The 12,336-nt window shown below is 39.0% G+C and overlaps 1 protein-coding gene across 1 annotated transcript in view; it reads left to right on the forward strand.

The window, feature by feature from the left end:
• ADGRV1 (adhesion G protein-coupled receptor V1) overlaps positions 1 to 12,336 on the forward strand; it is a 552,816-nt gene that overhangs the window by 182,325 nt on the left and 358,155 nt on the right. Inside the window, exons 60-66 of the mRNA XM_027970511.2 lie at positions 241 to 358; positions 2,234 to 2,357; positions 5,856 to 5,994; positions 6,157 to 6,342; positions 6,621 to 6,853; positions 8,528 to 8,676; positions 12,024 to 12,225. Coding sequence (XP_027826312.2) covers positions 241 to 358; positions 2,234 to 2,357; positions 5,856 to 5,994; positions 6,157 to 6,342; positions 6,621 to 6,853; positions 8,528 to 8,676; positions 12,024 to 12,225 — 1,151 coding nt within the window. The remainder of the gene's footprint in view (positions 1 to 240; positions 359 to 2,233; positions 2,358 to 5,855; positions 5,995 to 6,156; positions 6,343 to 6,620; positions 6,854 to 8,527; positions 8,677 to 12,023; positions 12,226 to 12,336) is intronic.

Here is a 12,336-nt window from a genome sequence, read left to right on the forward strand (position 1 = left end):
TTTGAAAGTTGGGTTAAAAATTTTTCCTTTCTTCCTGTTAAGAATTTTAATGGGATTTTTGCTCAGAGCTACTTTTTATGTAATAATTATCTCTGGAAGAAACCCATAATTCTAAAGGGTTTAAAGAAAGGGTATCTTTAAAAAATGCTGATGAACTTAAATGTCATTCTGCTGATGAGAACATTCAAAATTTAAGTCTGGCCACTCTGCAAACACGTGTTCTCCTCTCATGTGGTGTAGACTGATTCCCAGAAGACCATTGTGCTGCGCACACTTCAGGACGCCACGTTGGAGGAGGACAGGCATTTCACCATTCAGCTGCTCTCAGTTGATGAGGTAGAAATATCTCCAGTAAAAGGTGAGAGAGAGCGACATTTTTGGAAATTAAAAAGTAGTTTTTTGGAAAAATGTGACCAAATAATCAGTAGCTATAATGATGGTTAGTGTTTGTTTTTATAATTCATAAAATGTCTGTTAAAACATGAGGATGTTATTTCCTACTTGTATGACAGCCAAGGACTTTTTAAAGCTAAAATTATAATATGCAGTATTGGTAGGGTCACATGCCAGGGTTTTCATACTACTTAGCTGTGTGATTTTTTTTAAAAAAAAGATGTTTACTTTAGTAATGTTCATAAAGTAAAATATGAAAGCTTCCTAAATGACCCAACAACAGGGGACTGGTTAAATTTAACAGAATACTCTGCAGGTATTCAAAAAATGTGGCAGAAAAAGTCTTACTCGCATCAAAATTAAGAACATTCAATTACATGGATAATTTTTACATTCATAAAACTGGCTTTATAACATGTTCAGTATAATCCCACTTTTTCATGTGCGTGTCATAAACATTAGGAATTATTTACTTGAAATGTTGATAGTGGTTTTTGAGTATCTGTATTTTCTACACATACTTAAAATGACCACCATTACTTTTGTAATAAAATGTTGTTTTAAAACTTAGCCTGTTATTTATGTCTCTTTCAGCCTATCTATACCTGTTTTCATCATAAAATAACTGCTTAGGTATTTCAACATTTCAGAAACAGGTATCATAGTTCTCATTTCCCAAGGTCCATGTGAAAATTTGTTTCTTACATCTGGAAAAAGAAGATTAATGGTGCTAAAATGGTTTCATTATGTAATGCCCATAAAAAATGGCACAGCAACGTTGATATGAAAGCTTAGTTCCTGTTGCATGTCCTATTTCGAAATTAAGAACTTCATCCTGTGCAAGGGTTTGTGGCCAAAGAAGCAGAATTCTGTGGCCAAGGAAATACTTAGAATTGTAGAGAGTATCATATACTGTCACCCCAGATGTCACCTGGGGTAGTTAATCTTTTTGCATTTTTATCTAGAGTACTTTGCTTCAGGCATTTGAGTCAATCATATCTTTGCATTATATTCTTGCATAAATCGTAAGTCAGTTAGCTCAGTTATTTACATTGTGTTACGCAGCAGAGTTGATGTTTCTATGGACTAATTAGATGTAAGAACAAAAGTATACCAGTGGATCGAGGTAAATCATTTGTTAATATAAAAAAATGCATCATGTATTCCTAACTGTGACATACTTACACTTGACAAACCACTGTTGGCGCTATTAATCCATTGCCACAGAAAGTGATAGTGGAATAATCCAGTCCTTTGTTTCTTGAAACTCTAATGTGTGCTTCTGGAAACAAGCTCATTTAAGTTACTACCAGATTATGATATGAACACTCAAATTACTTGATACGATTTTTATTTCCATTTTCATAGAAATACTTGACACATTTTATAAACACTTAGAAGCAAATGATTGTCAGAAAATTAAAAAAAAATGGGTCCCCAACAATTCTTGCTTTCGCTACATAGCTAACAGATAGAGCCACATAGCCAATTATAGTGAACTGCAGAATGGTTCCTGTAGAAGTGGATTAATGCATAGGGTAGAATGCAGTCCCATACTCGCTTGTCATGGGAGTGGTATTGGAAGTACCGCCCACTTCATCCTTTTCATTAAAACGTGATCGTGGGCAAGTCATTTGCCGTAGTGTCTTCAGTGCCTCTCCGCGCTTACATGTCTTCATTGGTAAAATGAGGATAACATTAGTACCTAACTTATATGCTTATCATGAAGATTCACTCACAGGATTTGTGTATGTAAATCCCTTAGAACTTTGCCAGGCATGTATTAAGTGAATACATGTGTTTTCTACATGAGCGGTATTATGTATCATCTTGAACTCAGGTAGCGCATCAATAATCATTCGAGGAGATAAGGGAGCATCTGGAGAAGTTGGGATAGCTCCATCATCTAGGCACGTCCTCATTGGAGAACCCTCAGCAAAATATAATGGTACTGCCATCATCAGGTAAGGGCTTCATGATTTTTATTGCCCAGGTGAAAATTTTGAAGTTGCATTTAATTAGCATTTTTGTGCCCTAAATACATTGTTCTCAGTGCAGACATATTCTTCTTATAAACTGGTACAATCCTGTGGCGAGAGCACATTTTTGATAAACACTGAAGGTATGTTTTGACCTGTCTTGATGTTAAATCTGAGGTTTTTAGATGATTTTGTGGTTTTTAGATGGTTTGCAGAGCCCATGACGAGGAAAGCACATTGAACAACATCAAGAGATCTCAGCAACGTCTAGCTCTCAGCCCTGTTTTGTCACTTTTGCCATAAAATAGGAGCTACTTTTGTATCTGAGCTACAAAATCATTCCTTAAAAAATAATCTGAATCAAAGATTTTAAGATGTTCTAAAATTAGAATCTGTTCTATAACTAAGATATTCCCAGCTGGTGCAGTGGTAAAGAATCCTGCATGCTAATGCAAGAGGCACAGGAGATGCAGGTTAGATCCCTGGGTTTGGAAGATCCTCTGGAGAAGGAAATGTCAACCCACTCCAGTATTCTTGCCTGCAAAATCCCAGGAACAGAGGAACCTGGTGGGCTATATCCAAGGGATCTCAAAAAATATGGACACAAATCGGCAACTAAGCAAAACAACCACATTATGATCATAGGCAATTTTGTTTGTTATAAATTCTCTCATGAGGGGTGGAATAGCAACGATCAATAAAGTAGCTGGATTTATGTTAAAACTTTTATCTTTTTGGTTGTTTTTCCAGTAGTATTGCATGTATGAAGTGTTTCCTGTTCTTTAGTCTATTTGAGTTTTGTCCTTTGTGTAGTACGTGAAGAATCTCTACATACATTTTTTTAAAATTCCTTTCAACCTTATACTTTTTTTTTAATTTTTTTTAATTTTATTTATTTATTTATTTTTTAATTTTATTTTTTTTTTTAATTTTAAAATCTTTAATTCTTACATGCATTCCCAAACATGAACCCCCTCCCACCTCCCTCCCCATAACATCTTTCTGGGTCATCCCCATGCACCAGCCCCAAGCATGCTGCATCCTGTGTCAGACATAGACTGGCGATTCAATTCACATGATAGTATACATGTTAGAATGGCATTCTCCCAAATCATCCCACCCTCTCCCTCTCCCTCTGAGTCCAAAAGTCCGTTATACACATCTGTGTCTCTTTCCCTGTCTTGCATACAGGGTCGTCATTGCCATCTTCCTAAATTCCATATATATGTGTTAGTATACTGTATTGGTGTTTTTCTTTCTGGCTTACTTCACTCTGTATAATCGGCTCCAGTTTCATCCATCTCAACAGAACTGATTCAAATGAATTCTTTTTAACGGCTGAGTAATACTCCATTGTGTATATGTACCACAGCTTTCTTATCCATTCATCTGCTGATGGACATCTAGGTTGTTTCCATGTCCTGGCTATTATAAACAGTGCTGCGATGAACATTGGGGTACATGTGTCTCTTTCACTTCTGGTTTCCTCGGTGTGTATGCCCAGAAGTGGGATTGCTGGGTCATAAGGTAGTTCTATTTGCAATTTTTAAGGAATCTCCACACTGTTCTCCATAGTGGCTGTACTAGTTTGCATTCCCACCAACAGTGTAGGAGGGTTCCCTTTTCTCCACACCCTCTCCAGCATTTATTGCTTGCAGATTTTTGGATCGCAGCCATTCTGACTGGTGTGAAGTGGTACCTCATTGTGGTTTTGAGAAAGAAGAATGGAACTGGAGGAATCAACTTGCCTGACTTCAGGCTCTACTACAAAGCCACAGTCATCAAGACAGTATGGTACTGGCACAAAGACAGACATATAGATCAATGGAACAAAATAGAAAGCCCAGAGATAAATCCACACACATATGGACACCTTATCTTTGACAAAGGAGGCAAGAATATACAATGGAGTAAAGACAATCTCTTTAACAAGTGGTGCTGGGAAAACTGGTCAACCACTTGTAAAAGAATGAAACTAGATCACTTTCTAACACCGCACACAAAAATAAACTCAAAATGGATTAAAGATCTAAATGTAAGATCAGAAACTATAAAACTCCTAGAGGAGAACATAGGCAAAACACTCTCAGACATAAATCACAGCAGGATCCTCTATGATCCACCTCCCCGAATGCTGGAAATAAAAGCAAAAATAAACAAATGGGATCTAATTAAAATTAAAAGCTTCTGCACAACAAAGGAAAATATAAGCAAGGTGAAAAGACAGCCTTCGGAATGGGAGAAAATAATAGCAAATGAAGCAACTGACAAACAACTAATCTCAAAAATATACAAGCAACTTATGCAGCTCAACTCCAGAAAATAAACGACCCAATCAAAAAATGGGCCAAAGAACTAAATAGACATTTCTCCAAAGAAGACATACGGATGGCTAACAAACACATGAAAAGATGCTCAACATCACTCATTATTAGAGAAATGCAAATCAACCTTATACTTTTAGTGTTCAGCTTTTGCCAGTATTCTTGTCAAGCAGATTTACACAAGCTCAGTATTTTGGGTGTTGTCTTGGGATTATCCAACTTTCATTTGCTTTATAGCTGATAGATAAGGTTATTTAAATGCAAAGAATGTGAGTCTGAGTGAATTCCGGGAGTTGGTGATGGATAGGGAGGCCTGGCGTGCTGGGATTCATGGGGTCGCAAAGAGTCAGACACGACTAAGCGACTGAACTGAACTGAATGTTCATAAAATAACGCAAGTTGCAACAACATGGATGGATCTAGAGATTGTGGTACTGAATGAAGTAAGTCAGGCAGAGAAACACAAATATCATATGCTGTCGCTTATTTGTGGAATCTAAAAAAAGGGTACAAATGAACATATCTACAGAATGGAAATAGACCCATGGATGCAGAAAACAAAACTTTACGATTACCAGAGGGTAGGGTGGGGGAGGAGGAGATTGGGATCGATATATACCCACTACTATATGTAAAAGGGGGGTTCGCCAGTGGATCAGATGGCAAAGAATCTGCCTGCAATATAGGAGACCTGGGTTTGATCCCTGGGTCTGGAAGATCCTCAGGAGAAGGGAATGGTAACCCATTCCAGTGTTCTTGCCTGGAGAATCCCTTGGCTAGAGGAGCATGGCGGTCTACAGTCCATGGGGTTGCGAAGAGTAGGACAGGACTGAACAACTAACGCTTTAACTTTACTTTGATAGATAACTAACAAGAACCTACTGTATAACACAGGGAACTCTTCTCCATTCTCTGTAATGACCTATGTGGGAAAAGAATCTAAAAAAGAGTGGATATATGTACTTACATAACTGATTCACTTTATAGCTGAAACTAATACAACAGTATAAATGAACTGTACTCTAATACCAGGTTTTAAAAAAATGCATAATGTTCTGGAAATAAGTGAAAATTTTTTATTGTTGAAGGATACAGCAAATATCTAGGAAAAGCTCTTTCAATAAAAATGTATTGAAATATACACGTTACATTGTTGTAGCCTTATTCGTGGCCCAGCGATTTCTGGGGAGGTCACAGTGTCCTGGAGGATAGTCCCTCCTTCCTTGGAGGAATTTGCTGAAATATCAGGAAAGCTGACGATGCGAGATGGACAGTCTGCGGCCATTGTAGTGATACAGGTATCTCGGTTACTGATTGCTGTCACGCCCTTTGCTGTCAGTGTGCGTGTGTGGCTGGGGGGTAGGCTTAATATCACAGCTTGTTGTCGTTGCTTATGTGATATATATTTTTCTTGAAATGTTCAGATTCTGCTGCGAATGGCTCTTTCTGTCTGTCTCTAGGCTTTGAACGATGACCTCCCCGAGGAAAAGCGTTTCTATGAGTTTCAGCTCACTGGGGTCAGCGAGGGCGGAGTGTTGAGTGAGTCTAGCACCACCGCCAACATCACCATGGTGGCTAGTGACTTTCCCTATGGCCGGTTCGCCTTTTCGCAAGAGCAGCTGCGAGTGATGGAGGAAGTACAAAAGGTAGCGCGTGAAATGCTTAAAGCCGTAGATGTCACTTTTTATCTGTTGTATCATGAGCGATCTTTAAAATGTGTTTCTACGTTCACATTCTCAAGCCTTCACAGCTGATTCCATGTGCTCTTGCTGTCATTTAATGTCGGTTTTATATACTTTTTTTTATCAATTTGCATAGAACTTCCAGATAATCCTGGTAAGTAAAATTAGAGACGCTCAAAATTAAGTCTGGCCTGGTAGAGTACTCACCCAAACCAAATGAAAAAACACTGCTTCTCGCACAGGTCAACCTCACGGTCATCCGATCGGGTGGGTCTTTCGGCCGCGTGAGGCTCTGCTTGGAGGCTGTGAGCGGGACAGCCGAGGTCGGCGTGGACTTCCTGCCCCCACCGGTGCAGCTCCTCTTTGAAGCCAGAGAGACGGTGAAAAGCGTGCACATTGAAATCCTTGATGACAGCCTTCCTGAAGGTCCTGAGGAATTTTCCCTCGTGATGATGGACGTGGAACTCCTGGGAAGGTAAAAATAGAAAAAAGAAAGGATGAGTCGAGCTGGGCTGTGCAGCGATTAATTCTAAGCTCTAAGATGGTCTACCCCGGCTTTTCCTCACATTCGTGTGACATTGGAACAGGACATGGTGGCAAACAGTGTTAATTATACCACGTTGTAAAATATAATTTTTTTCTCCTGAAAGTATGCGTTTTCATTGTGTGAAGTCACTGCGTAAGCAAGAGAATTGAACACGGTGTAAGCTGGTAGTAATTGGTGAGAAAAGAGAGGAGCTGTTCTCTAGGTCAAATGTCAGCTGGTGGGGCTGATTTTGGTTCCCCCATCTCTTGTCTGTACACCAGGGAGCGGGCTGGACTGAGAGATTTCTTTCCTTGGTATCTTTGAAGACTGTATTGTCTTCTTTGTGGATGAATGAGGTAGATATTTGCCCAAAGGCGTTTTTAAAGCAGGAGAATTTTTGAGTCAGAGATAGTTGGTGGGTAGCGCACCAGGGATTCAGTGAAGATCAAGAATTAACCCTGTCGAGACTCTCTTGTTCTCTGATTTAGCGGGCACGACTTGCTTAACAGGGTGGGGAACACGTGTTCCCTGATGAAATGGATGGAATACTCAGAGCTTGAGTGGCGTACGGAGCACCTGGACACCTCTGGCTCACGTGTAACCTTCAACTGGAATCATGTTTGCATTTAGATAGTTCTTAGAGGAAGTTTACTTGTGCGTGCAGTGAAAATGTTTTTGCACTGGTGATATTAATGCCAATCTTTAAAGCTTTCTTCTAACTAAAATATTTCCCTGAAGGAGGCAGAATGTATATCATTCCCCTGGGAAGAATTAGCTGTGAGCTGACAAATCCTTCAAATCTTCAATTTCCAGAAATGAGTCTGTGTTTGATGATGGGAATGAATTTGTCCTTATAGTAAATGTATTAAAACATGCGCTGGTCAGTTTTAATTAATTGAGTGAACTTTGATAAGCATAGCACATTATGTGTGATATTATATCTGTGTTTTTGACTAAGTAGGGCTTGAAGCATTTGTCCCATTACTATCCTTTTAAAAAACCCAATTCCTACTTAAGCCTAATTCTAAGGAAGTAATGTTTTTCTTCCAGATACATTTCCAGGCTTACTTTGATCTGAAAAGGATAGTATAAACCCAATTTTCCTAGTTTCTAGAAAACTTATTGCCTTGATATTAAGTTATGTTAAGCAGCTAAGCCATAATCCTTCTCAGACTATTGATAACAGTTTATTTTAATATTTTAATGCCCAGTTTTCTAATTTTGCCTTATACATAATCATATTAATGAGCTTTCAAAGCTAGGTAGGTTAAAAATACTAGGTAGAATTTGGAAATTGGAGGAAGGACTAAAGTGGTTTAGTGTGTGTTCAGCGGTACCTTCGTAGCCCTAGAAGTTAATTTTCCAACTTCTTCCCAATTTCTTTATAGTTTTATCTTCCCATGGCCTATGTTTAGTGACAGTATATTAGTTTTTATTTTATCCAGGCAGTAATAACTGAGAGCAGTGCAGAAATCTATTTCAAACATCATTTCAGAAAAGAAAAGTATTTTCATGTTGAGCTTCATAAGACTCAATTACAGGAGCTAGTAGGACCCTTCTTCAATTCATGCTAAGCAATTATGTACTCAGTTTATTTTATTTTATTTTTTATGACTTTGCAAGAGGGTATGATTTTACCATCCAAGAAAACGGACTTCAAATAGACCAACCTCCTGAAATAGGAAACATCTCCATTGTCCGAATCATCATAATGAAAAATGATAATGCAGAGGGAATCATTGAATTTGACCCAAGGTATACCACCTTTGAAGGTAGGTTCAGTAACCTTACTTATAAAGTTAGCACCAGTTTCTGAATCAGAGTACCTGAGCATGACACTGTCAGTTTGAATTCCTACATGCATTTTCTTGGTTTGGGGTGTGTGTGTGTGTGTGTGCATGTGTGTGTTTACATATATACTTTGTATTTATTTATGCCTTTATGGGTATATATTTGTATTCAGTTTTAAAATGTATTTTGAGTTACTTTTGGGCAGTCTTGAATCTCATTGTGTATGGCAAAATGAAATGGTTAGGAATAAGGCATTTAGAAAAATTATGTTTAATTTTAGGATTATTGAAATATTTATATTTTGAAGAGTTTTATGAGTATAGTTCAAATTTATGCAGTGTTTAATTTCCTTTGCGATTAAAAAACAGTGGATTATTCACTTTCTAATGAATAATCACCTTTGAGACATTTTACTGGACTGCAGGCACAGGCAGTATCTGGACTCCCAATCATCCCAATCTTTCTTCAAACAGTTCCTAATAGCAGCTTGCCTTCTGTTGCCAATTCTCCCCTCATGTAGAAGTGGAAAGTGGAATATATGGTTATACATCCCCCTGGGTAGAAGAAGTTCGCTGCCTTTCTGTTTTTATTCAAAGGCAGAATATGAATATACCTTTCAAATAAACATTTTATCTTATTACTGCAATCAGTTTATCACCTTCATTGCCTCTGTCAAATTCTTTTGTTATCTGCCCTTTTAAAGTTCATCAGAAATCACTTTAGGAGTGGTTTATTACTGGCTTCGTGGGTAGCATCACAGACGACATCATCGTTTTGCAAACTTCAACCTACAGCAAGCAGAAGTCAGGCTGCCTTTTTACACCAAGAGAAAGAAATGGGGTCTTTTTTCTGTTCTCTGATTTCTGTTTGAAATGTTTCCCACTGTCTTTGGGAAAATTTGGGGCAATGCACAGTGATAATTACAATGTAAGTTCAGTACTACTTAGCCATGGCTGTTGTAAACTCTATTAAATGATATTTTAATATACTGATGTTAGTATAGCTGAAGAAGAAATAAGCTTTTGAATAGAATTCTTAAGTTGAAATCAAACACTGAGGATATATGTTCAGATTTACAAGTAGATAGAAGCTGAAAAATGTAATAGAATCATATTTATATCTGGACTTTTAAAACACTTATATAAATAACATATACCTTATTTTTTAATGTTACCAATGTTTCAATAAAATATGCAGAAATAATCCAGAATGGTTCCCTTTGCGTACAGTATACATGTTCGTCTACCATTATCTTGGAGAAGGCAATGGCACCCCACTCCAGCACTCTTGCCTGGAAAATCCCATGGATGGAGGAGCCTGGTGGGGCAGTCCATGGAGTCGCTAAGAGTCAGATACGACTGAGCGACTTCATTTCACTTTTCACTTTCATGCCTTGGAGAAGGAAATGGCAACCCGCTCCAGTGTTCTTGCCTGGAGAATCCCAGGGATGGGGGAGCCTCATGGGCTGCCGTCTATGAGGTTGCACAGAGTCGGACACGACTGAAGTGACTTAGCAGCAGCAGCAGCAACCATTATCTACCAGTTTGTCTACCAGTAAGGGTCAGTGGAGGTGATGGAATTCCAGTTGAGCTGTTTCAAATCCTGGAAGATGATGCTGTCAAAATGCTACACTCAATATGCCAGCAAATTTGGAAAACTCAACAGTGGCCACAGGACTGGAAAAGGTCAATTTTCATTCCAATCCCAAAGAAAGGCAATGCCAAAGAATGCTCAAACTACCGCACAATTGCACTCATCTCACACTCTAGTAAAGTAATGCTCAAAATTCTCCAAGCCAAGCTTCAGCAGTACGTGAACCATGAACTTCCAGATGTTCAAGCTAGTTTTAGAAAAGGCAGAGGAACCAGAGATCAAATTGCCAGTATCTGCTGGATCATGGAAAAAGCAAGAGAGTTCCAGAAAACATCTATTTCTGCTTTATTGACTATGCCAAAGCCTTTGACTATGTGGATCACAATAAATTGTGGAAAATTCTGAAAGAGATGCGAATACCAGACCACCTGACCTGCCTCTTGAGAACCCTGTATGAAGGTCAGGAAGCAACAGTTAGAACTGGACATGGAACAACAGACTGGTTCCAAATAGGAAAAGGAGTATGTCAAGGCTGTATACTGTCACCCTGCTTATTTAACTTCTATGCAGAGTACATCATGAGAAACGCTAGACTGGAAGAAGCATAAGCTGGAATCAAGATTGCCGGGAGAAATATTAATAACCTCAGATATGCAGATGACACCACCCTTATGGCAGAAAGTGAAGAGGAACTAAAAAGCCTGTTTCTGAAAGTGAAAGAGGAGAGTGAAAAAGTTGGCTTAAAGCTCAACATTCAGAAAACAAAGATCATGGCATCCGGTCCCGTCACTTCATGGGAAATAGATGGGAAACAGTGGAAACAGTGTCAGAGTTTATTTTTTGGGGCTCCCAAAATCACTGCAGATGGTGACTGCAGCCATGAAATTAAAAGACGCTTACTCCTTGGAAAGAAAGTTATGATCAACCTAGATAGCATGTTGAAAAGCAGAAATATTACTTTGCCAACAAAGATCCTTCTAGTCCAGGCAATGATTTTTCCAGTGGTCATGTATGAATGTGAGAGTTGGGCTGTGAAGAAAGCTGAGCGCCGAAGAATTGATGCTTTTTAACTGTGGTGTTGGAGAAGACTCTTGAGAGGCCCTTGGACTGCAAGGAGATCCAACCAGTCCATTCTGAAGGAGATCAGTCCTGGGTGTTCTTTGGGAGGAATGATGCTGAAGCTGAAACTCCAGTACTTTCGCCACCTCATATGAAGAGTTGACTCATTGGAAAAGACCCTGATGCTGGGAGGGATTGGGGGCAGGAGGAGAAGAGGACAACAGAGGATAAGATGGCTGCATGGCATCACCAACTCGATGGACGTGAGTCTGAGTGAACTCCAGGTGTTGGTGATGGACAGGGAGGCCTGGCGTCTATGATTCATTGGGTCGCAAAGAGTAGGACATGACTGAGCAACTGAACTGAACTGAACTGAAGGGTTATTTACTTGTATGTGGCTCACAGAGGCAGAATGCCTTTGCTGATGATTAAATCAGTTATTTAAATTCTAGCTTACACTGCTCACTATAACTTTCAACTTTTGACACTATATTTCTCCTAAAAAGTGAGTCGTGACGTATTCGCTAATGGTTCTTTAAAGCAAGAAATGAACTGCAGAAAAATTGAGTGCTTGCATCGTCCTGTTATGTTTAATTGTCATGTTTGATTTAGATGAACCATATTAAAGTCAGTTTCTTTGGCTGGCATACCAATCCATTGCACATTCCTGTTCCAGTGGGGGAAGACACAGGGACGATCATGATTCCCGTGCAGAGGCTTCACGGCACTTACGGCCGTGTCACGGCTGATCTCGTCTCTCAGAGCTCCTCTGCGGTTCCTGGTGGTGTCGATTATGTACTGCATGGTAGTTCAGTCACTTTTCAGCACGGGCAGAACTTAAGTTTTATAAATGTTTCCATCATTGATGACGATGAAAGGTAATACTGTTTTGTACGTAACATGCACGTATGTAAATCATGAGTATTGTGTTCCAGTCTTCACCTATGTTTTGCACTGAAAATAGAATTTTAGATCATTGTTGTGCCCGT

The sequence above is a fragment of the Ovis aries genome, chromosome 5 (genome assembly GCF_016772045.2).
Source record: "Ovis aries strain OAR_USU_Benz2616 breed Rambouillet chromosome 5, ARS-UI_Ramb_v3.0, whole genome shotgun sequence".
NCBI classification, from domain to species: Eukaryota; Metazoa; Chordata; class Mammalia; order Artiodactyla; family Bovidae; genus Ovis; species Ovis aries.